The 26,711-nt window shown below is 40.9% G+C and overlaps 1 protein-coding gene across 3 annotated transcripts in view; it reads left to right on the top strand.

The window, feature by feature from the left end:
* The window catches only part of LANCL1 (LanC like glutathione S-transferase 1), a 49,418-nt gene extending 23,786 nt beyond the window's left edge, over positions 1–25,632 (top strand). For 2 of the 3 annotated variants that reach the window (XM_010802267.4, XM_010802266.4), the window contains exons 5-10: positions 10,309–10,444; positions 10,856–11,002; positions 14,104–14,286; positions 21,283–21,459; positions 21,913–21,985; positions 22,580–25,632. In XM_010802267.4, the coding sequence (XP_010800569.1) occupies positions 10,309–10,444; positions 10,856–11,002; positions 14,104–14,286; positions 21,283–21,459; positions 21,913–21,985; positions 22,580–22,656 (793 nt within the window). In that variant the 3' untranslated portion in view covers positions 22,657–25,632. 3 annotated transcript variants of the gene reach the window in all.
* The last annotated feature ends 1,079 nt before the right edge of the window (positions 25,633–26,711 follow it).

The following is a 26,711-nucleotide window of genomic DNA, read 5'->3' as shown; positions in this document are numbered from 1 at the left end:
GAAACTCCAGTACTTTGGCCACCTCATGCGAAGAGTTGACTCATTGGAAAAGACTCTGATGCTGGGAGGGATTGGGGGCAGGAGGAGAAGGGGACGACATAGGATGAGATGGCTGGATGGCATCACTGACTCGATGGACATGAGTCTGGGTGAACTCTGGGAGTTGGTGATGGACAGGGAGGCCTGGCGTGCTGCAATTCATGGGGTCGCAAAGAGTCGGAGTGACTGAACTGAACTGATGATAAGACTATGTTTCGTTTTGGAAAAAACTGTCTTCCAGAGGGCTGTACCATTTTGCATTCCCACCATCTTTGTCAGCATTTGGTGTTGTCAGTGTTCCAAATTTTGGCCATTTAAATAGATGTGTATTGGTATCTCATTGTCTTAATTTGCATTTCTGTGATGACATATGTTGAGGGGCATCTTTTCATATACTTACATGCCATTTTTTTTAATAATTTTAAATTGGAGGCTAATTACTTTACAGTATTGAAGTGGTTTTTGCCAAACACTGACATGAATCAGCCATGGGTATATATGTGTCCCCCATCCTGAAGCCCCTTCCCACGTCCCTCCCCATCTCATCCCTCAGGGTCATCCCAGTGCACCATTTGTATATCTTCTTTGGTAAAGGTTTAGCCCATTTTTCAAGTGGATCCAAGATTTTAATGAGTGATCATCTCCAAATTGACCATGGGTTTTGATTCCCACTCTTCATTCCTATAAATTATTGTTAGAATAGCATTAGTATTTCTGGTTTTATTTGCTGAGGATCCCTCTGCTTTAGAGGTTTGCAAGAAAGTCTCATTCAATAAATCATTCTTAAGTTTCATAAAAATAAATTGTAGTAGCCTTGAAAACTCAGCAGTGGCTATAGGACTGGAAAAGGTCAGTTTTCATTCCAATCCCAAAAAAAAGCAATGCCAAATAATGCTCAAACTACCACACGATTGCACTCATCTCACATGCTAGCAAAGTAATGCTCAAAATTCTCCAACCCAGGCTTCAACACTATGTGAACCATGAACTTCCAGATGTTCAAGCTGGATTTAGAAAAGGCAGAGGAACGAGAGATCAAATTTGCCAATGTCTGTTGGATCATCGAAAAAGCAAGAGAGTTGCGGAAGAACATCTACTTCTGCTTTATTGACTATGCCAAAGCCTTTGACTGTGTGGATCACAACAAACTGTGGAAAATTCTTAAACACATGGAAATACCAGAGCACCCGACCTGCCTCCTGAGAAATCTGTACGCAGGTCAAGAAGCAGCAGTTAGAACTGGACATAGAACAACAGACTGGTTCCAAATCAGGAAAGGAGTACGTCAAGGCTGTATATTGTCAGCCTGCTTATATAACTTATATGCAGAGTACATCATGAGAAATGCTGGGCTAGATGAAGCACAAGCTGGAATCAGATTGCCAGGAGAAATATCAATAACCTCAGATATGCAGATGACACCACCCTTATGGCAGACAGCAAAGAAGAGCTAAAGAGCCTCTTGATGAAAGTGAAAGAGGAGAGTGAAAAAGTTGGCTTAAAGCTCAACATTCAGAAAACTAAGATCATGGCATCTGGTCCCATCACTTCATGGGAAGTAGATGGGGAAACAATGGAAACAGTGACAGACTTTATTTTGGGGGGCTCCAAAATCACTGAAAACAGTGACTGCAGCCATGAAATTAAAAGACGCCTGCTCCTTGGAAGAAAAGTTATGACCAACCTAGAGAGCATATTCAAAAGCAGAGACATTACTTTGCCAACAAAGGTACATCTAGTCAAAGCTATGGTTTTTCCTGTGGTCATGTATGGATGTGAGAGTTGGACTATAAAGAAAGCTGAGCACTGAAGAATTAATGCTTTTGAACTGTGGTGTTGGAAAAGACTCTTGAGAGTCCGTTGGACTGCAAGGAGATCTAACCAGTCCATCCTAAAGGAAGTCAGTCCTGAATACTCATTGGAAGGACTGATGCTGAAGCTGAAGCCCCAATACTTCGGCCACCTGATGCGAAGAACTAACTCATTAGAAAAGACCCTGATGCTGGCAAAGATTGAAGGCAGGAGGAAAAAGGGACAACAGAGGTTGAGATGGTTGGATGGCATCACCGACTCAATGGACATGAGTTTGAGTAACCTCCAGGAGTTGGTGATGGACAGGGAGGCCTGGTATGCTGCAGTCCATGGGGTCACAAAGAGTCGGAAACGACTAAGCAACTGAACTGAAATTCTACATATAATGTCAACCTATCTCAAAATATGTACAGCCAAACAGTAATAGTTTCATAAGTGACGAATGTTATGAGGCATTAAATGAAAACAAGATTTGTGTATTCAGATGCAGTGTGGAAATACTAATTAAAGTTACATGCATTTACTGGCTACTGAGAGTCTTTAGTAGCTTTTAAACACAGGGGAAACTCAGGTGACTGTAGGGAGCAGAATTTGCCACAGTTGTCTCTTAGGCCACCTTAGGACATCTTAGGGTCTATTGTTCTAAGAAACACTCTTTGGGGAATAATACCATTTATTAATATTGGCTTATTATAAAACACTTAGAATAAAATTTCTTTTTTCTTGATACTTTGGTATTAAAAGTGTTATTTATATCATTTTTTGTTTTATGACATTTCAGCAATATTTTATTTATAGACTTAAGGTTAAAAATATAGAATGCAGGCGTATGATAGGAAATTACCTCTTTTGGGCCTCAGGTTTGATTATTTTTAGATTCCTGAAGTTCATCGCAGACCAAAAAGAAACAGAATTATTTATAAATTACTTTCACATCTCCTCCCTTTTAAGAGAAAAGTTTCAAAGTCTTTTCAGTTTAACTTCAGGAAATCCAAAATTACTTGATGACATGACATCAGTTATATAATAAACCTGCTCACTTGTTTATTAAACTTGGAGGCTTCCTTGGTAGCTCAGTCGGTAAAGAATCTGCCTGCAGTGCAGGACACCTGCGTTCGACTCCTGATCAGGAAGATCCCCTGGAGGTGGAAATGGCACCCACTCCAGCATTCTTGCCTGGTAAATCCTATGGACAGAGGAGCCTGGTGGGCTCCAGTCCATGGGGTCTCAAGAGTTGGACACAACCTGGTGACTAAACCACCACCACTTACTTGTTTTACTTTGTGCCTAACCTTCTTCCTCTCATCACACAGTCCTTTTGTGTCCAGAGACATTCATATTCTCCATGTGCCATCCATGTACTCCACTGCCAGCATGTATTTCAGCTTACCATTCCTATATTTTCTTAATATAGCAGTCTTCCAGAACCATGGTTTGAGTTTTAGAAACCAAAGGGACTTTGGGATTAATCCTTAGACGAATTGAAATCTAAAGAAATCAGTGTTTCCTTAAGGTAGAGCTTCTTAGCTTTGGGATCTTGAGAAACTTAGGGCTTCCGGGGATATATAGAAAACTCCTAAATTATATACTGTACTTTTCTTGGAGGGGTCTGTGACTCCCCAAAAGGAATGTGTGTACACGTGTGTGTGCTTGTTCAAAACTGCCCGGCAGTTGGCTGAGGCAGGTGGAGAGGAAGATAGCAAATAGTGCTGGTTCTTCCACTGCTTGATTTATACTGTCTTCTCCCTCCCTTCTACACAGAGATAGTTGGTGCTACTACACGAATAAAGAGCGTTGCCTGTTTTGTGCCCAGTTAAGTGACTTACCCTCACACACAGCATGCTTTCAAGCTAGTACTTAGAGTGACAAAGAACTTTGGATTTCTGGTCAGAAGATGTATACCCTTTCTCTTTTGTAGTGATGAATAAGAAAAGGACTTCTTTTTTAAAAGTTACAAACCTTTTGATGATAAAAGGCAAAAACTCTTCCCAGTAACACTCTGGGGAAATACTGCTAGTAGTGGAACAGAATTATCCTGTTTTTATGTCTTTATTCTTGCTTCAGTGACATTTCAATGATTTGTCTCTTCTAAAGATCAGTTGCTATTAATATCCACATAGCAAAACAAATACAGGGAGCTGCAATGATGTGCTTCTGGGTTTGAGAGTTTCTGAAAACACATAAAATAACCATTACGATCGATAAATGCTATCATTTCTTCATTTTGTCTTAATAATATAGCATCTAAAGCATGATGTTAAAAGTCCTAATTTTAGTAATTGTTTTAATCTCTTTCTGACTTTGTTTTTAATTGTTATTGAAGTATAGCGTGTGTTAGTCACTCAATTGTGTCCGACTCTTTGCGACCCCATGGACTGCAGCCCACCAGGCTCCTCTGTCCATGGAATTTTCCAGACGAGGATATTGGCGTGGGTAGCCATTCCCTTCTCCAGAGGATCTTCCTGACCCAGGGATCAGTCCTGGGTCTCCAGCATTGCAGGCAGATTCTTACTGTCTGAGCCTCCAGGGAAGCACTTATTGACGTATACTTGATTTTATATACACATGGGCTTCCCAGGTGGCTCATTGGTAAAGAATCTGCCTGCTAAGCAGGAGACACAGGTTCAGTCTCTGGATGAGAAAGATCCCCTAGAGAAGGAAATGGCAACCCACTCCAGTATTCTTACCTGGGAAATCCCATGGACAGAGGAACCTGGTGGGCTTCAGTCTGTGGGGTTACAAAAGAGTCAGACACGACTTAATGATTAAATATATATATATATATATATACACACACACACACACACACACATACATACATATATATATGTATGTATGTATATGAGTTCCCTGTGCTACATAGTATATCCTTGTTGATTGTCTATTTTATCTATAGTAGTGTTTATATTTTAACCCCAAACTCCTAATTAATTCCTCCCTGACCCTTTCCCCTTTGGTAACCATATGTTTGTTAACTGTGTTTGTGAGACTGTTTCTGTTTTGTAAATAAATTCGTTGATATCATTTTTTAGATTCCACACATAAGGGATACCATATAATGTTTGTCTTTCTCTGCCCAACTTCATTTAGTATGGTAATCTCTAGGTCCGCCCATGTTGCTGCAGATGGCATCATTTCATCCTTTTTATGACTGAGTGATATTCCATTGTATATATGTACTACATCTTCTTTATCCATTCATCTATGCCTGGACTCTGAGGTGGCTTCCATGTCTTGGTTATTGTAAATAGTGCTCTATGAACACTGTGTTCAGTTCAGCTCAGTTCAGTCGCTCAGTCGTGTCCAACTCTTTGCGACCCCATGAATCACAGCACACCAGGCCTCCCTGTCCATCACCAACTCCCGGAATTCACTCAGACTCAGGTCCATTGAGTCGGTGATGCCATCCAGCCATCTCATCCTCTGTCGTCCCCTTCTCCTCCTGCCTCCAACCCCTCCCAGCATCAGAGTCTTTTCCATTGAGTCAACTCTTCGCATGAGGTGGCCAAAGTACTGGAGTTTCAGCTTTAGCATCATTCCTTCCAAAGAACACCCAGGACTGATCTCCTTTAGAATGGACTGGTTGGATCTCCTTGCAGTTCAAGGGACTCTCAAGAGTCTTCTCCAACACCACAGTTCAAAAGCATCAATTCTTCGGCGCTCAGCTTTCTTCACAGTTAAATAAATGCAACTAGTGAGTTTTATGGAGAAGGAAATGGCAACCCACTCCAGTGTTCCTGCCTAGAGAATCCAGGGACGGGGGAGCCTAGTGGGCTGCCGTCTATGGGGTCGCACAGAGTCAGACACGACTGAAGTGACTCAGCAGCAGCAGCAGCAGCAGCAGTGAGTTTTAATGAATTCAAATCCATAAAAAAATGAGGTACTTCCTTCTTAAGTACTTCCTTCTTAAGTACTCATTATAATGAGATGCACTGAACAGTACTTTGATTATCAAGTATTTGAAAATAAGTACTTGCCGTCTCCTTTGAACAACCAAATGTTTGGTTGCAAAATAATTGGTGTGCTAATTATATATCGCCACCTAGTGGTTCCTTGTGGAAGCTACCGGGCTTTCCTGGTGGCTCAAACAATAAAGAATCTGCTGGCAATGTGGGAGATTTGGGTTGGATCCCTGGGTTGCGAAGGTCCCCTGGAGAAGGGCATGGCAAGCCACTCCAGTATTCTTGCCTGGAGAATCCCCATGGACAGAGGAGCCTGGTGGGCTACAGTCCATGGGGTCACAAAGAGTCGGACACGACTGAGAGACCAAGCACATACCTAGTGTGATACAGGTCATGACAATGGCAAGTAAAAGAATGGTATTTTCTAATTCAGTGGTTCAAACACATTTTATTTAGATGAGAACATCATTGGAGTTAATGCAATATGTAGTAATTGTTTTTAGTAACTTCCATAGAGCAGTGTTTATTTAAAAAATTGCTAGTGATTTCACTCTTTGAATAGTTCTTTCAATAATACCCTTTACAAAAATCAAAAGTGCTTTTCTATCTCTAAATTCTATATAGTTTGATGCATTTATATTAATACTTTATAATAAATTCTTATGAAAACTCTGGGATGTTTATTCTGTTTACTGCAACAGTTGAGTTTGTATCTAGTTAACAGATTTTATTTATTAAGTTCTCAACATTACTGAGCTTCCAGTTCTGGAGTGAGAAAAAAAATAAAATTTTTCTTAATAAATGTTTTTAAATTATTTAAAATTATTAGCGATTTGTGGGGATGAGGGGGAGTATTAAAGTAGAAAACAACCACCCTGTGGTTATAGATCAGATAACCCTGTTGGCATTGGAGAGGGAAAAAATCAAGCAAGGTATTACGAGAAAATTGAAAGCAACCTCTGACCACTGTGTCCCTATTACTGATAGCCATTATTCCACTGAGAGTTTAATGCCTGTGTTTGTAATAGAAAAGAAATGCATGAGCCAGCATTTGCATGTTTAACCAATTTGATTGAGATGACTCCATTTGTTGAGGTATAAATATGGAAACTCTAACTTTGTCAGTAACTGCAACCAGCCAAGCTCTTGCAAACCTCTCTTTCCTATAGGGGAGTAGGTCACTTTAAGGATGCTTGCCTAACTTTTTCTCAGTTATTGTTTCATAACTGTCAGCCCTTCTTACTCACTAAAGTCATCTCATTCCTCTGGATGCGCCACAGTTCGCTTTTCCACCTCACCTACTGATGGACAGCTTGGTTGATTCTGAGTTTTGGTAATTGTGAATAAAACTGCTGTAAACAGCAACAAAAAAACCAATTCATTCTGCTTATTAAAGTGTGTCTTCTTCATTTTTAATCCTAAGAGTTCCCCTCCCACCACGGTCTTGTGGAGGTGGTTGGGGAGGGTTCAGGAGAGGAGAGTTGTTTTCTCTTCACAAGTACCTTCCTTTCAGAGCTAGGACTCTATCTACTGATGTATAGCCTGGTGGTAGCAATTGTTAGATTCTTGTTTTACTGTTTGTCTTTGTTGTTTGTAGATACTGGTGGCCTCCAGAAATCAGAGGTAGGGGGCTGTGCACCCTCTCAGCTATGACCTTCATTTTACCACTGAGTAAGTGAAGGCACAAGCAGTTAAGCAAACTCTACCAAATGTACAAACATTTATTAGGAAGAAGACTCACACACAGTTAGTCCTCTGCCCTGTTCTGTGGCTCAGATAAAGCCACATCCTCCTCTGATCCTTCTTGGATCTTACTCATCAAACAGTGGCTGGAGCCTGTACCATCTCCCAAATATCCCACCCATCTTCACCACTCACTCCACCAATATTTCCTAACGTTCTTTTCTGCCCATGTTATCAAATCCTCTGGTGTAAATTTTGATAAAGTTATTTGAAGTGCCAGGTATCTCTGAATGTTGATTCTTTACTAGAATACTTCAGTTCACTCACTCGTGTCCAACTCTTTGTGACCCCATGGACTGCAGCACTCCAGGCTTTCCTGTCCATCACCAACTCCCAGAGCTTACTCAAACTCATGTCCATTGAGTCAGTGATGCCATCCAACCATCTCATGCTCTGTCATCCCCGTCTCCTCCCATCAGCGTCTTTTCCAGTGAGTCAGCTCTTTGCATCAGGTGGCCAAAATATTGGAGCTTCAGCTTCAGCATCAGTCCTTCCAATGAATATTCAGGACTGATTTCCTTTAGGATGGACTGGTTTGATCTCCTTGCAGTCCAAGGGACTCTCAAGTTTTCTCCCACACCACAGTTCAAACGCATCAAATTTTTTGGCACTCAGCTTTCTTTATAAAATATTTGAGATATAACCAATCACTCTAGGGGTATGATTTTTTTGTTACTTCAAATGCTTATTAAACATTTTTAGTATGTAGACTAAAGTTAGATAATATATATGCAGGCATTATTTATACTTCACTGCTTTAAAAATAAATGTTTAAATTGGAAGGCATCATTCATTTTATAGTTGAGAAATTTAAAGTATAGAGATTAAATAGCATCTTTAGTATCATAAGCTACCTGATGACAAGATCATTTTTTTTTTGGTAAGACTGATGTCCTTTCATTACTCCTCTTTTCCAGAAGTCCCCTGACTCTCTCCCTCCATGCTTTTTTGGTATACTAAAATCATTTTGTCAAGTTTCATCAAAACCTAAATCATTTTAATAATTAAAATGATCTCACATTGAACTTGTAGGATAATTTAGGGATAATTGAGATGTGCTGTCAAAATTTCATGTGATGAAAAATGTAAAATAGCATGGACATTTTCCCTCACTGTCATATTTCCTGCCCCTCACCAAAAGAGAAAAAGAAAAAAAAAGTTCATTGTCAGAGTTCAGACAACAAGTATAGCTGCTTCTCTTAGCTCTTATCCCTTTGTGAACTCCACCTGCTTTCTGGTTCCCTGGAGCTTCCTTTTTTGATTCTCCAGAAAGAAATGAGGCTTTGGTTACCCTACTCAGCCACACACTTCCCACGATTGTGTCTGTATCTGGAGGTTCAAGTGATGGGAGGCTGGAAAGAGAAGTGAGGCAAAGGGCCTCCTGCGCCCTCAACACTCCTGGGACTACAGCCTCTCCAGGATGTGTGGACAGGTCCCTCTCTCAGAGTTGTGGCCCCTGTGGGCTCCAGTTGCCTTCACTTCTGCTGCCAGCATGAGATTGCTTGTGGCCTGGGGAGTGAACAGAAAAATGAAGTGTTTTACCACTCTCTGCTATTAAGAGTTCCCTTTCCTCTTCTTTTCTGAGACAGAACTGAAGGGCTTCTTCCAGGACTCTTTCAGCCCACTGATGCACACTTCCAGGCTTCAAGCAGCACTGAGTTCAGGCCAGGGAAATATCAGAGGGGAAAATGTGGTAAACTCACCACTGGTTTGGCAGTACTTCAAGCTCTGGTCATCCGCATTCTGCCGGCTACTCTTTATTTTTCAGGGTTTTCAAAGAGCTTCACTCATTCTCTGTAGGTTCTGGACCTACATGTGCTGTGAGAGGCAGGATGGTATAGGCTTAGTCCATCTCGCCTAGGACCAGAACCAAAAATAACTTTTTTGGGGGGGAAGCTGAACTGAGTCTATCAATAGGGAACTAATAAGTTATAATCATTCAATGGAATACTATGCACCTATGATAAAGAAGATTACTCTGTGTGTGCTGATCAGGAATGATTGTCAAGATGAATTGTTAAGTAGAGTCATGAAACATTTGGGGAAATATGTTTATAAATAAGTTTATGTATTCTTATCTGTGCATAAAATAATTCTTGGAATATACAAGAAATTGGTAACCAGGGTTATTTCTGAAAGGAAGGACCAGATGCTGGGAGACCGAGGAAGCAGGGAGCCTGACTGATCCCCTTGTGCTGTTTGTATGTGTAACTGGTAGTGGTGGGTCAGGCTGCTGTACAAACACTTCAGCCAGGCCACATGACACATTTCAGAAGTAAACCAGGAAAGTGCAGCAGGCATTGCATTTTATGGAAACGATGGCCCTTTGAGTGTTGACTTTTGTCATTTCTTCAGACTGAATGTTATAATAGCCAGTAGTTCTTGGCTTCTCGGATATCAATTGCTGGTCTCCAGGTATACTGCCATGAGGGGCTAGGGAAACTGTAGGTGGTCCCAGCCATAATCATGTGTCCTTCATTCTTTGAATTTCTTGTTTGTCAGTGAACTGAAGAAAAGAAATGTAGTTGATGGTTAATCACTGACCCCTGATTACCCCTTTATGGTCTGGCCCAGCTTACTTAATATTTAGAGTATACTATTGTAAGTTATATGTAAATATATTTAAGTATTATATTTTATATAAATATATTTAAATATTATATTTTATATATTATAATAATCCCACATATGTGTGTATATATATAACTCTCTGTATATATTTGTATGTGTGTGTTTTAATTGTACTATTTTTAAGTAACTATCTCTATTCAATCCCTTTCACATTGTCTTAGGCATGTATTTTTATTCCCAGGCTAATTCACTTAAATAAGATTGATCCCCATGCTCCAAGTGAGATGCTCTATGGACGAATGGGCTATATCAGTGCTCTCCTGTTTGTTAATAAGAACTTTGGAGAGGAAAAGATTCCTCAGAGCCATATTCAGCAGGTACCACGTTTTGTGCTTTCTGGCGTCTCTTTACGACCCCACTTCCTATCTGCCTAAACTGTTGGTTTCCCTGTTGGCACATCCCAGGTAGCTGGCCAGGAAGGTGTATCTTGACCTCTGAAGGTCAGGCATGATCCCAGCACCACCAGCTTCACATGGGGTGCTGTGGGACACTGAAGGGAGTGACTCAGAGTAAGAAGTCCAGCTACTCCATTTGAGAGTTCAGGGGCCATTCAGAGGAAGATAAGGGCCAGAATAATCCCATGTGCTTCTCTGAGTACAGAGTCAAACTGTGCCCATTCATGGCCATAAGGTGATGTCTAACTTGTCATGTTCCCCAGTACCTGTTAGCAAAAATCCCTTGTCTCCATTCTAATTCTTTCCTTATTCTGGTTGGGTTTCTCTCTGTAGATTTGTGAAACAGTCTTAACTTCTGGAGAAGATCTAGCTAGAAAGAGAAGGTTCACAGGAAAGACTCCACTGATGTATGAATGGTACCAAGAATATTACGTGGGGGCTGCTCATGGCCTGGCAGGAATTTATTACTACCTGATGCAGGTAAGAGGTGGTAACAATGAAACTAGAATGTGGTTCCTATGGTACTATCTAGGGTGAGAAGACAGGTGCTCCAGCTCAGTTTTTTCATTCTGTCAACTGCTTCATCACTCTTCTGGTAATTACCTGGCCTAGATAAACAAGAGTAGTGCCTGCCAAGGGCTTCCCTGGTGACTCAATGGTAAAGAACCTGCCTGCCAATGCAGGAGATACAGGTTCGATCCCTGGGTCAGGAAGATCCCCTGGAGAAGGAAATCACAACCCACTGTAGTTTCTTGCCTGGGAAATCCCATGGACAGAGGAGTCTGGCAGGCTACAGTCCATGGGGTTGCAAAGAGTCAGACACAATGCAATGACTTAATAACAACAGCACTTGCCAAAGTGTATTTGAAGTGTATTAGCGTAAAAGGCGCTGTGCTTTGAGATGATGTTTGATTTGTAGGTGACCATACTTGCCCACCTCATGCCACTTGTGCAGAGTAAGTGTTTTGACCTATTCTTCTATATGAAGTGCCCTCTGCTCTGCTCTGCTCTTTCAGCAGATGCCTTGAATTAATACTGCTCCTCATTATAACGTACAACCCATTGAAAGATCAAGTTGCAGGAGTAAGAACAAAATCAGTAGAAAACAAGGAAGGATCTGCTGCCTAAAGCGCAGTTAGAGAGCAAAACTGAGGAGCCTTTTCAGTGGATTTTGTGTAATTTACCTGAAAAATAGCTGAATATGCCATGTTCCGGGATTTCCCTGGTAGCTCAACTGCTAAAGAATCTTCCTGCAATGCAGGAGATCCCAGTTCAATTCCTGGATCGGGAAGATCCCCTGGAGAAGGGATAGGCTACCCGCTCTAGTATTTTGGGGCTTCCCTGATGGCTCAGATGGTAAAGAATCTGCCTGCAATGTGGGAGACCTGGGTTGGATCCCTGGTTTGGGAAGATCCGCTGGAGGAGGGCTTGGCAACCCACTCCAGTATTCTTGCCTGGAGAATCCCCATGGGCAGAGGAGCCTGGCAAGCTGTAGTCCAAGGGGTTGTAAAGAATTGTACATGACTGAGCGACTAAGCACAGCACATGCCATGTTCAACAGTTCTTTGGTGCTAATACTGTTGGGAGACATCAGCCAAAGCCAGATAGACCGAGGGCAAATAGAGTATTACAGCAAGCATAACCTGGAAGGGGAGGTCAGAAGAGGGCTCCTCATGAGAGCATCATTTCCAGGGGCTTGTCTAGCTCTGCTGAAGGAGATATCGGCACTTGTGCTTAAGAATAAGAATTCATGGCAAAAGAATACTGATTTTTAATGATGGTAAAGGTGCCCCCCACCTCAATTTCCCAAACTACAGTGTAACATAACAAAAAATGTTTCGTTAATACATTCAACAAGAGAGCTTGGATATAAATGCCCATAGCTGGTTGAGCAGCTGTAATAATGCCAAATCAACCTCACACCTGTCATTTCCCTGTAACTAAACAAGAACAGCAGAGCTGAAAAATAAAACCTTATTATTGCTTTTGAATGCATAACCATACTTGGAGTGTTACTGACAGTAAGAGACCAGCAGTGACGTTTATTCTGCACTTCTCAAATCAGAGTTATATAATTAGGGGTTTTGACATTTTAAGCTTAAATTCTTTTTTCTGGCACACTTCCCTCACTGACTCTCTATTTCCGGAAGTAAATACAGATTCTTCAAAGTTTTCAGGAAAGAAGAACAACTTCGATGTGCCAAGGTGAGTTAGAGTCATACGTGTCAGTGACGATGGCTTCATGACCTTTCTTCGAAGCAGATCATCAGGAGGTGTCTTACCCTCGGCTTCCATGCATTTGGTTATAATAAGAAATCTGGAAACCCAAGTATTGCATTTTCCATTTGTACATTATTATCTATTTGAAATGATTTAATTTTTAATCCTCAAAGTCCATTCTGATAGGTGCATAAGTATCAACATGAAATGTAGTTTTTAGGCCATTTTGAGAACTTTTGCAAGTTTGAGGAGAATCCAGCCATTCAGCTCTCACACTTTAAACTGCGCTTGAACAATGTTCTTTGCATAAAGTGGAATCTGAGTGTGTCTGCAGAACTTAGTGCATGTTCAGTGTCCATGAAAGCCTATGGTCGGTATCGTCTCATGCCCTGCCACCACTGCCTCCTGCCTGACTTCACAGCACTGCCTCCCTCCCACCCCAAATGCCCGGCCCCTGCCTGGCAAAGACAGCACTGCATTTGTTGTTTAAAAGAAGAAGTATGAGGTACACTGAATTAGGACCAGGACCAAAACTAAAAATTATATCAAAAGTATAGGCTCATATGCCATATGACACCAAATCCTGTAATTCTGTTCATTATTGTATCTAAATAAGCCTTCATAAGTATCAGTTCCAAATCTTTTGCAGAAAGACTTAATCTAGAGTCACACCAATTGGGGATTTAGATCCTAGGTCTCCCAACTTGTTAGCATCTTCTGTTTGAAATATCACCCACCATTACTCTAAATGGGCTTCACTGGTGGCTCAGTCAGTGAAGAATCTGCCTGTAATGCAGGAGACCCAGGTTCAGTACCTGGGTCGGGAATATTCCCTGCAGAAAGAAATGACAACCCACTCCAGTATTCTTGCCTGGGAAATCCCATGGACAGAGGGGCCTGATGGGCTACAGTCCATGGGGTCTCGAAGAGTTGGACATGATTTAGCAACTAAACACTGCTACTACTTTAGATGAAAGTTGTACCTGATTTATCTAATGCATCTCTTTGTGGTCCTTAAAGTGTGCTTAAGGTACTAAGACCTTAGGAAACTTCTCTTAGCTCACATTCTTAAGCATTGGCTTTGGACATTTTTATATGTATCTAGATAAAAATAAATATTGAAAATAATATGTATATAAGGTTCCAGATGTAAACTGATAGCCTAATTTTGGTTTGTGCCAGTAGGTGAAAAAATTGGCTGGAATCCAAAACCATTTAATGACTTCCAATTCATTTTGGTCATCTTTTCCTCTCTTTTTAAACCCATCCCTGACAGGACTGAGTGACTAACTCTTTGACTTGGAGCGTTAAAAAGGACTGTTTGTTTCAGCAAAACTAATAATTCTCATTTTTGTTTCTAGCCCAGCCTTCAAGTGAGCCATGCGAAGCTACATAATTTGGTCAAGCCCAGTGTAGACTACGTCTGCCAACTGAAATTCCCTTCAGGCAATTACCCTCCTTGCGTGGACGACAGTCGTGATCTGCTGATCCACTGGTGCCACGGTGCTCCCGGGGTAATCTACATGCTCACTCAGGCCTACAAGGTAATACGAGCTTTCTCATGTTTAGAGAGAAGTTAGCAAACAGAGTATAAAATTCTATCACCTTAATTAGTTTCCTGTATAATTCTTCAAGGATACATAGACAAACCATTTGTTGGACCTAACCTCATTTGGCTATGTGAGTTATAATTCATTCTCACAGTATCCTTTTATACCATAGCACACATTATTTCACAGAACAGGGAACCACTTCACTTGACGGGTAGAGTAGCCAAGATCTATAGTGTTAGTGGCAAAGACAAGATAAATATCCCAGGAGCTCAATTAAAAATAGAAAGGATTCTCCCTGGACATTGATGGTGGCAATATAAAATGGTACAGCTACAATAAAAAGCAGTTTGACAGTTCATCAAAAAATTAAACACAGGATTAAACATATGCTCAAGCAATTCCACTCCTTGGTATATACCTAAAAGAAGTGAAAATGAGGTTTCAAACAGGTATATGTACACCAGCGTGCCCTAGCAGCATTGTTCACAGTAGCCAAAAAAGTGGAAACAATCCAAGTGTCCATCAGCAGATAAATGGTTGGGCAAAATACGGTGTCTACATGCAACAGAATATGATTTATCCCTAAAAAAGAATTAACTTCTGATCCATACTACAACATGCATGAACGTTGAAAACATGGTGCCAAGTGAAACACGCCAGAAACAAAAGGGCAGATCCAGTATAACTCCACTTACTTGCTGTGATGGGTAATGTGAGATATATAAAATAGACATATTCATAGTGAGAGAGTAGCGTAAAAGTTACCAAAGGCTAGGAGGCTGAGAATGATTACTTCATGGGTACAGAGTTTCTGTTTGGGATGTTGAAAAGGTTTTAGAAATAGATAATGGTGATGGTTGTATTAATACAACATCAGTTCAGTTCAGTCGGTTAGTCATGTCCAACTGCAAACCCATGGATTGCAGCACGCCCATAACCAACTCCTGGAGCCTACTCAAACTCATGTCCATCGTGTCAGTGATGCCATCCAACCATCTCATCCTCTGTCATCCCCTTCTCCTCCTGCCTTCAATCTTTCCCAGCATCAGGGTCTTTTCCAGTGAGTTGGTTCTTGACATCATGGGGCCAAAGTATTGGAGTTTCTGCTTCAGCATCAGTCCTTCCAATGAATATTCAGGACTGATTTCCTTTAGGATGGACTGGTTGGATTTCTTGCAGTCCAAGAGACTCTCAAGAGTCTTCTCCAACACCACACTTCAAAAGCATCAATTCTTCCGCGCTCAGCTTTCTTTATAGTCCAACTCTCACATCCATGCATGACTAATGGAAAAACCGTAGCTTTGACTAGACGGACCTTTGTTGGTAAAGTAATGTCTCTGCTTTCTAATATGCTGTCTAGGTTGGTCATAACTTTTCTTCCAAGGAGCAGGCATCTTTTAATTTCATGGCTGCAGTCATCACCTGCAGTGATTTTGGAGCCCCCCAAAATAAAGTCTCTTGGTGTTTCCACTGCTTCCCCATCTATTTGCCATGAAGTGATGGGACCATCACTTCGTGAACTAAGATGCCATGATCTTAGTTTTCTGAATGTTGAGTTTTAAACCAACTTTTTCACTCTCCTCTTTAACTTTAATCAAGACACTCTTTAGTTCTTCACTTTCTGCCATAAGGGTGGTGTCATCTGCATATCTGAAGTTATTGATATTTCTCCCAGCAATCTTGATTCCAGCTTGGGCTTCATCCAGCCCAGCATTTCACATGATGTACTCTGCATAGAAGTTAAATAAGCAGAGTAACAGTATACAGCCTTGACATACTCCTTTCCCGATTTGGAACCAGTCTGTTGTTCCCAGTCTGTTGCTCCATGTCCAGTTCTAACTGTTGCTTCTTGACTTGCATACAGATTTCTCAGGAAGCAGGTCTGGTAGTCTAGTATTCCCATCTCTTTAAGAATTTTCCAGCTTGTTGTGATCCACACAGTCAAAGACTTTGGCATAGTCAGTAAAACAAAAGTAGATGTTTTTCTGGAACTCTCTTGCTTTTTCAGTGATCCAACAGATGTTGGCAATTTAATCTCTGGTTCCTGTGCCTTTTCTAATACCAGCATGAACATCTGGAAGTTCACTGTTCACATACTGTTATAGCCTGGCTGGGAGAATTTTGAGCATTTCTTTGCTAGCATGTGAGATGAGTGCATTTGTGCAGTAGTTTGAACATTCTTTGGCATTGCCTTTCTTTGGGATTGGAAGACTCAATATGCAAAGTTTGCTGGCATACTGAGTACAGCACTTTCACAGCATCATCTTTTAGGATTTGAAATCGCTCAGCTGGAATGCTGTCATTTCCACTAGCTTTGTTCATAGTGATGCTTCCTAAGGCCCACTTGACTTCGCATTCCAGGATGTCTGGCTCTAGGTGAGTGATCACACCATCGTGATTATCTGGGTCATGAAGATCTTTTTTGTATAGTTCTTCTGTGTATTCTTGCCACCTCTTCTTAATATCTTCTGCTTCTGTTAGGTCCGTACCATTTCTGTCCTTTATTGTGCTCAACTTTGCATGAAATGTTCCCTTGGTATCTCTAATTTTCTTGAAGAGATCTCTAGTCTTTCCCATGCTATTGTTTTCCTCTGTTTCTTTGCATTGATCACCGAGGAAGGCTTTCTTATCTCTCCTTGCTATTCTTTAGAACTCTGCATTCAAATGGGTATATCTTTCCTTTTCTCCTTTGCCTTTAGCTTCTCTTCTTTTCTCAGCTATTTGTAATGCCTCCTCAGACAGCCATTTTGCCTTTTTGCATTTGTTTTTCTTAGGGATGGTCTTGATCACTGCCTCTGGTACAATGTCACAAACCTCTGTCCATAGTTCTTCAGGCACTCTGTCTATCAGTTCTAATCCCTTGAATCTATTTGTCACTTTCACTGTATAATCGTAAGGGATTTGATTTAGGTCATACCTGAATGGTCTAGTGGTTTTCCCTACTTTGTTCAATTTCAGTCTGAATTTGGCAAATAGGTGTTCATGATCTGAGCCACAGTCAGCTCCCAGTCTTGTTTTTGCTGACTGTATAGAGCTTCTCCATCTTTGGCTACAAAGAATATAATCAATCTGATTTCAGTGTGGACCATCTGGTGATGTCCATGTGTAGAGTCTTCTCTTGTATTGTTGGAAGAGGGTGTTTGCTATGACCAGTGTGTTCCCTTGCCAAAACTCTGTTAGCCTTTGACCTGTTTATTTGTATTCCACAGCCAAATTTGCCTGTTATTCCAGGTAGTTCTTGACTTCCAACTTTTGCATTCCAGACCCTATAACGAAGAGGACATTTTTTTTTGGTGTTAGTTCTAGAAGGTCTAATAGGTATTCATAGAACCATTCAGCTTCAGCTTCTTCAGCATTATTGGTCAGGGCCTAGACTTGGATTACTGTTATATTGCATGGTTTGCCTTGGAAATGAACAGAGATCATTCTCTCGTTTTTGAGATTACAAACAAGTACTGCATTCTGGACTCTTTTTGTTGACTGTGATGGCTACTCCATTTCTTCTAAGGGATTCTTGCCCGCTGTAGTAGATATAATGGTCATCTGAGTTAAATCACCCATTCCAGTTCATTTTAGTTCATTGATTCCTAAAATGTCAATGTTCACTCTTGCCATCTCCTGTTTGACCACTTCCAATTTGCCTTGATTCATAGACGTAACATTCAAGGTTCCTATGCAACATTGCTCTTTACAGCTTCGGACCTTGCTTCCATCACCCTTCACATCCATAACTGGGTGTTGTGTTTGTTTTGGCTCCATTTCTTCATTGTTTTTGGAGTTATTTCTCCATTCTTCTCTAGTAGCATATAGGGCATCTACCGCCCTGGGGAGTTCATCTATCACTGTCCTGTCTTTTTGCCTTTTCATACTATTCATGGGGTTCTCAGGGCAAGAATACTGAAGTGGTTTGCATTCCCTTCTTCAGTGGACCACACTTTGTCAGAACTCTCCACCATGACCCGTCCATCTTGGGTGGCCCTACAGGCTGGCTCATAGTTTCATTGAGCTAGACCAGGCTGTGGTCCATGTGATCAGATTGGTTAGTTTACTGTGATTGTGCTTTTCATTCTGTCTGTCCTCTGATGGATAAGGATAAGAGGCTTATGGAAGCTTCCTGATGGGAGAGACTGGCTGTGGGGGAAACTGGGTCTTGTCCTGATGTGTGGGGCCATGTTCAGTAAATCTTTAATCCGGCTTTTGTTGGTGGGCTGGGCTGTGTTCCCTCTCTGTTGCTTGACCTGAAGCCAAACTATGGTGGAGGTTTTGAAGATAATGGTGACCTCCTTCAAAAGGTCCGATGCAGTCACTGCTGCACTCAGTGCCCCCAACCTTGCCACAGGCCACCACCGACCCACACCTCTGCCAGAGACTCCTGGACACTCATGGGCATATCTGGGTCAGTTTCTTATGGGGTCACTGCTCCTTTCTCCTGGGTCCTGGTGTGCACAAGATTTTATTTGTGCCGTCCAAGAATCTCTTTCCGCAATCCTGTGTAAGTTCTGGTAGTTCTTTGGTGGGGTTACTGGCAACCTCCTCCTAGAGTTCTGCCATATCCAGGTCTGCTGCACCCAGAGCCCCTGTCCCTGCAGCAGGCCACATACCTCCTCAGGAGACACTCAGACACAGTTCTGGCTCAGTCTCTGTGGGTTGGGCCTGCGTTTTGTGCCCTTTCCCAGATCTGGGCAGCTCAGATGACCAGGTTCTTGGTGAGTGCACTGTCCAAGGTGGGCCATGCGTCTTAATCACCTCCCCGGTCCCGGCCTCTTGGTTTCCCAGGTGTGCCACAAGAACTCCATCTCAGATGTGCTGTATGTCTCCTCTGTAGACCTGATCTCAGGCTGTGACCCTCCTGGCAGGTGTCAGCCATCCAGAATCTCAGGAAGATTTGGTTAGCAGCTGGGAGCCTGCTCACAGTTTGGTGGAAGATGCCATCTCTGTGGCTGAGGTTGCAGCAGGCCCTTGCCTCTGGCTCAAGCCTGCCTCTCTGCCTCTGGGCGGGGAGGGACCAGTGTGCAGGGGGCTAGCTGTACTTTGGTATTCCCTCAATCCTTTGTTCTGTGAGCAGGCCAGACTGTGCATTAGGGGTTAGGTTGGGCTTCCCTGGTGGCTCAGATGTTAAAGCGTCTGCCTGCAATGTGAGAGACCTGGGTTCAACCCTGGGTCGGGAAGATCCCCTGGAGAAGGAAATGGCAACCCACTCCAGTATTCTGGCCTGGAGAATCCCATGGACGGAGGAGCCTGGTGGGCTACAGTCCACAAGGATCCTGGTGGGCTGCAGTCCACGAGGTCGCAAACAGTCCGACACAGCTGAGCGACTTCGCTTTCACTTCCACTTGGAGCCTTTCATGGGCTAGTTCTTTTCCGCAGTTGCAGTTAGGCATGTTTTCTGTGATTTGTTTGTTTTTTTCTTTTCTCCCGGTTATGTTGCTTTCTGAGATTCCAAAACTCCCCATGGACCCACCTGTGAGAGCATTTCCTACTGTATGGAAACTTCTCCCTCACGACTCCCTCCCCAGGACAGGTCTCCATCCCTAGCTCTTTTGTCTCTCCTTTTGTCTTTTATATTTTGTCCTACCTCCTTTCCAAGAGAATGGGCTGCCTTTCTGCCTGTTGTCCTCCGCCAGTGTTCAGAAGTTGTTTTGTGGAAGTTGCTCAGCATTCACACAATCTTTTGATGAATTTGTGGGGGAGAAAGTGGTCTGCCCGTCCTATTCTTAAACCATCTTGAAACAACACAGGGGATGTAATTAATGCCATTGAACTGTCCACTTTATAAAATGGTAACTTTCATACATATATTTCACCATAATTTTTAAAATGCAAGTATCACTTCTGAAAAAGTATTTTATGACAGAGCCATAATCAAAGAAGCAAAGGTTTTTATTTGAGGGGGGAAAAATGGAAGTACACCAAGATATTGATGTTCATTGGTACGTGTTCTACAAATGACAGTTTTATAGACTCTAAATAGTCTCTGGCATCTTACGGTCTGAATAAGCCCTCAGATTTTGCCTTCAGAAAGTCAAATATAATACAAAAATTTTTTTAAACTGTCTAGCTCTACTTTTATACTGTAATGAGATATTAAAAATATCTACTCAGAAAATATTTCTCAGGAATTCCCTGGCAGTCCAGTGGTTGGGACTGTGTCCTGTTGCAGAGGATATGGGTTCAGTCCCTGGTTGGGAAACTAAGATCCCACAAGCTACATATGGCATGGGAAAAAAATACACACACAAACACACACACATGTATTTTTCACATCTTTAATCAAGAGTTAGGAGGTCACAAAGATTGTAAAGATGTATCTCTATTTTTCTGACAAAGTATAGTGTTTATAATCAATTTTATAAACAGTTTCTTCTTCAGGGTATAAAGAAACTTTCTAATAGTGAAGAGCATCATTGTTACAGAGAAAATAGTGTTTATCCTTTGCAAAGTGACTAAGGATAATAGCAAGTTGCAAGTAAATAAGGCTACTTCGCCAGTAACATTCAGTTATACAAACACCATGGCTCCATGATAAAGAATCCACCTGCCAATGCAGGAGACATGGGTTTGATCCCTGGGTTGGGAAGATCCCCTGCAAAAGGAAATGGCAACCCACTCCAGCATTCTTATGTGGGAAATCCCATGGACAGAGGATCCTGGTGGGCTGCAGTCCATGGGGTCACAGAGAGTCTGAAAAGACTTAGCAACTAAAAAACAGCAACAACACAAACACACATGCATATAAAACTTAGATCATATAGACGAGATCATGTCCAGTTATGTATTTAAAAACAAAAATTGCTAATAAATTATTGTAATTTTTCCCCACCAATATAACATATCTCTGTGTCTCTGAATTCTTTACCCTTTCTTACTAAGCCACCTCCCTTTCTCTTCCTCCCTTTTCCCATTTCCTTTTGTCTCCTATCAGGAAGGAAGGTCAATAGAAGTGTCTTTTATATCCCTTATACTAAACTCTGTCCCTTGACTCTGCAGGTGTTCAAAGAAGAACGGTATCTCAATGATGCCTATCAGTGTGCGGACGTGATCTGGCAGTACGGCTTGCTGAAGAAGGGGTATGGGCTGTGCCACGGCACTGCAGGGAATGCCTACGCCTTCCTGTCGCTGTACAGCCTCACGCAGGATGCGAAGTACCTGTACAGGGCCTGTAAGGTAGGATTCAGGACCGCCAAACACAGCACACCTTTGCAGAAATGGCTCTGGTTAATCTGATTTAATTCATTTATTTTTTTAAACCATAAGTCTATAGAACAGACACAGTTTAAGAAAAACCATTCAATTGAATTAGGTGTTTGTTTTTGTTTTTTTTAAAGGATATAATTCTACTCAACAGCATTGGTGGGGGATGTTGTTTTGCTGGAAGCTGTAAGGTGGTTTTGTTCCTTTCTTCTTTGATAGCCCTGGAGACGTGACTCAGAAGCTCATTAAATTCCTCCCATGCTTTGTAGTTTCTTTTTAGACCATCCATTTCTCTGGATTAAACCCTCTCCCTGCCTTGAGAATAGTTTTTGACTTTTCAGAGTAAATCTTAGAGACAACCTCTGTCAACTTTTAGGAGTCTCTAGAAGAAGTCATTTCAATAATTTAACTTGGTCTCGTTTTTAGTTTGCTGAATGGTGCTTAGATTATGGAGAACACGGATGCCGGACACCAGACACCCCCTTCTCCCTCTTTGAAGGTATTTTCCACACATTACTTATTTGACTTATAATATCAGCATCCACTTCTCTCCTTAGTAATATGTTGCATTTTATCAAGTTAATTTTATAGTTATTTCTTAAACTACTTCTTTATTTCCTAATATGATAGTTCAGTATTAAAAATCCATTAGCACCCAGACCACTGTGGATCCAATAGTAGTAATTATGATGACTGCTGTTTATGGAGCCAGGCACATGCTAGGCATTTTGTAGATGTCATCATAAATCATCTCATCAGAAATATGTATTATTATCCTCATGTCATAGATGAGATCTCTGAGGCTCAAACAGGGAAGTCAGGCCATGAAGAAGGAGCTCACATATGGTAGATGGTAGGGCCGTGCCTTAAACCAGTCTGGCCCCACTCCCCCTCCTGTCTCCTACCTGCATAAAGAGGCTGGGCACCTTACTAGTGTTCCCCTCTAATGAGCTGCAACATATAAAAACAGACACCTACTTCATTCAAATCGTATAAATTACATTGTCATGTTGTTTATGATGCAAAATGAAGCCACTCTATAAAAAATACCATCTTTTGGTGTAATAACTTCTGACTCTTTCTTTTCCTTCAGGAATGGCTGGAACAATATATTTCTTGGCTGACCTCCTAGTGCCCACAAAAGCCAGGTTCCCCGCATTTGAACTGTAAAAGGAAAGCTCCCCCTCTGCGCCTCACTGCATGAACCTCTCTTATCAAACCTTGGCTAAAGCAACAATAGAGTCAGGCTCTGTATGTAATTTAGTTGACTGTTTTTTCAGAATATGTCTTTAGTTCAGTTCCTTTTTGTTATTGACTTTTATTTTAAAGTATCCAAGGAAATCTTAAGTAACTTCAGTTTCTTCTAAAGGGAAGGTAGGTGATATGTATAGTATTTTGAGGGCATATTTGCATATATTTCAGAACTTAGGGGCAATTGTATTCTTACTTAAGCTTATGAATATAATCATCTGTTACTGTTCTAAAAATATTTAAAAGAAACTAAATGTAGATAAAGACATGCTTCTTGTTTGATAGTGCCCTCCACCTCTTCTCTTTAGTATTTTAATAACAGTTTTATGACTTTGCTTTTCTCTAAGTGGTTGATTATGAAAGGGGACAAAATTTGGAAAAGTTGTCAACTGGGCTAGGGACCTAAGCACCATTTTTCAAATTCACAATCTTTACCTAAACATACTTTCAAATTTGCCCCTTTTAGGGAGCATTCAGGCTCTATAATCCAACGCCTTTATCAAAAACTTCTAAAATGGGATGGTCGTTATATGAAAATTATGATTTGATGGTTATTTCAAGATAAACTAACAAAAAGTTTGTTTTTTCCAGATAAGCTAATACGTTTTGGAATTACTTAATATAAATGTGTTCCTTCTTTGGAATTAGTAAGATCAGGAAATGAGATTTCTATGTGTGAATATATTATGACCCAGGATTTGAGTCCACCCTTTCTGACTGACCTTCTAAACTTTAACTTGTGTTCTACTTATCTTGCAAAGACTGTGCTTTGTAAAGTGTTGCCTGCTTGGTACAAGCCATCAGATATTTTCCTTCCTATCTATCTAGATGTTGGTCTTTTCACTAGATAGTAGAGCATTCTACTTGTTTAAAGAGGGAGGACAGGATGCTATATGGCAGAATCGCTAAGCTTTTGATAGAAATGCTGTTTATTGAGACAGTATTACCCAGTGATCGTTCTTAGAACAAATAGCTTTTGTCTCTGCATACTCTAGGCTTTAACACTCATCAGTTTCTGAGCCCTCAGGATCGGTTATTTATATGGTAGGTGAAGAATTCCTGGTGCTTTAAATTCCATACCAATGTTTTGACTTATCAGCTCCCATTCCTCCTCCTTCCATTGCTGATTTTCCCAGGCTTGTTTCGTCTTTTCTGTGTATATCCACTGATTTTGAAACATTTCGCCACTTTAAAAAACAGGGTCTAAGAATTTTAAATGTGCCTATTTCACAGCTCTCTGGGTCACAAAAATATGCTATTTTTAACTGGAACTTTGAACCAAATTCCCACTGAGTGTATGTTGATTCCTGTGAGTAGAAATCCCCTATTATTTTCCATGTAGCACCAAAATAGCTAATATTGTTGGAAACTGCCTGACCCTTTAAAGGCTAATGACAGTGGGATCTAAGACACAGTCCACTGGCTCAGTTCCCAGGATTAGCTTACTCTGTGACTTGTGTTAGTCAGGACAACCTTGTGCTTCTCAGATTTTGAAGTGCTGCTGGTAAGCTATGTGCCAGCTTTGCCTTTCTCTTGAGCGTGAGCATTTCAGATCAAAGGGGTCAGCATTCACCGTAAAGCTAATTTGCCTTTGGCTGGGTGTCCAACTTGAAAGAACAGAGCCCGTGTGGTTTAGTTACATGTCTTACTATACGTACCTGCACTTTCAGCTTCTGTATTTACTAACCAAGGGAGAAAGAACAAAAAACACTCTCTACTAACCAGAGGACAGTGATCACAGTGCTTCACCAAACATCTTAATTAGTTTAACTCCAGGAAGACATCAAGGCAGGGAGTAGAACGTTTTGAGTAAGATTCTTATGTGTATTTCGATTGCAGTTTAGCTACTGTCATCCATTAGCAAATTTATCAATATTGACATTAAGTTTCAGTTATTAAACAGGCAAGATTTTATACTTGTGCCATTGTTTGTTTTATTTATGTTTATGAGGCAGAAAGTTTGATAGGATTTTAAACTCAGGCAAAGGGTATAAAACTCAGACTAATAACCTAACAGCATGGAAGAAACTGAAATTTTATACTAGTTTTCTTAGTTTTGAAAGGAAGAGGCATCATTTCAGTTCTGTTTCTGTTATATCATTTTTCCCTCAGATATTTTTCTCTTTGTTAAAAAAGCAAAACAAAATGAAAAACTTCTCAAAATTGCTTTCCAGAAAACTCAGTAGTATCTTTTATCTCTATGTAAAAACTAGGTAGTAAAACCTTAAAACTGTGTCAGGCAGTATTCATTTATCCTCTCATTTATCCTCTCGTGTGTTTCTGTGAGTGTCACATCAATTATTTACATCAATCCTATTGATCTGTGGTCCCATCAAGAAGTCAGTCTTTAATCCTTAGAGTCATTTGACTCCCTTTTCATCTTTGATGTCAGTTCCAATTACTTGGCATCAAAAGCCTTCATGGTAGGCAGAGATTTTGGTAAAAGTGGCTATTTTCTCTCTTTTATTACAGCGTCCCTGTATAACTTAATTGAGAGATATGCTTTGCTCTTATGTCCTCAAGTTAATTTGTGTCTGATTTTATAATGCCTTGCCTTCTCTTGACTGAGTTTGAAATACACGATGAGAAGAGTGAACATTTATTCATCTACTCTTTCAGCCACTTGAACTCATCTGTAGTCCTCCTTTATTCATGCCGAGTTCTGTCTCCAGTGCTGCCCACCCTAAATAGGTCAGAGCACCCCACTTCTGTGTTGTTAAGCTGTAGAAGAACTGCTTCTCTCCAACAGGTACAAAACAAAGCATTTGGGATATTCAGGAATCCTACGCCAATGTTACATTGCCATTTATTGGAAAGGGCTGGAATTGTATGTATTTCTATGTTCTATAAAGGATTTATCGTACTGCTTCTCAATAAAATTTTATTACGACCATACATTGTCATCTGCTTCTTGTTTACTTTGGTTTAAACTTAAGAAATATTTTCTTTCAGTGGTAAATGATGGCTTTTTCTTTATACTCATTCCCTAGGACTTGCTGCTGACTTTTTCTTCATTGTTGAGTCAAACAAGATTTGAAGTACTTTATGAATATAAAGAGGAAAACATTTTAAAATCTGATCATTAATAGAATTAAGAAGAATCTACTAGGCTTCAAGCAGGGCAGTATATTAACGATCCCATACGTATGAGAATCCACCCTGTGGTTAATAAAAGTCTCATTCTAGAAATTGATTTCCCTGCTGACCAGTTCTGAAGGGCACTTTGAATGGAGGGGGAGATTAAATGAGGCATAATTATAAAATGTGTGTACAGAGGTAGGAAAGGAGTTCTGGTCAGTCACCTGGCATGACTGTACTACTTCCTTTCATGACTCAGCCATTTAGTGTCACTTAGCACACCAGAATTTGCCAAATTATAAAATACTTTTTTCCAACCCCAAGTTACATTTTGTTCCCTGTACCTCTGATTAAAATGCCCTTCATTCCCCTTGTCTATCATTTGAATGACTTATATTACTAAGGCTAAATTTAGTTATTTTTATTTTGCTCCTTTGATCAAATGAAGGTAGAGATGAGGGCACCCCATCTTGAGATGTGGGTACAGGGCTGTGGAGAGGATGGTGCTTTGCAGAGGCCACCCAGAGACTCCAGAGTTATGTGTGGAGCATTCCGCCTGCCTTTTCACAAGATTACATTTCAATTGGTAAGGCAGCTAGCTTTGTTCTCTGGTTTACCATTTCCTGGCTCATCTTCCTACCAGAAGAAAAACAATGATAAGCACTTTCAGTTGCACCACAGTTGTAATCTCATGAGCAAACAAAACTTGAAGAAGTAATTCATCTCCTGCAACTTAGCCACAGTGGTTTATTTTTTCCTACACTTTGCATTCGAAAAAGCCTTTGACCCCCTGCTTCCCATACTCTCTGAATAGAATAACCAGTTTTGTGTCATTTCTTTTTCCCCAAGATAGTTCCCACTGTGGACTGTGTCATAAAGTCTCATGTATTTTCGAC

Source organism: Bos taurus, chromosome 2 (assembly GCF_002263795.3).
Source record: "Bos taurus isolate L1 Dominette 01449 registration number 42190680 breed Hereford chromosome 2, ARS-UCD2.0, whole genome shotgun sequence".
Taxonomy (NCBI): Eukaryota; Metazoa; Chordata; class Mammalia; order Artiodactyla; family Bovidae; genus Bos; species Bos taurus.
Note: the sequence above shows the minus strand (reverse complement) of the source record. Positions and strands in the feature narration are given on the sequence as shown.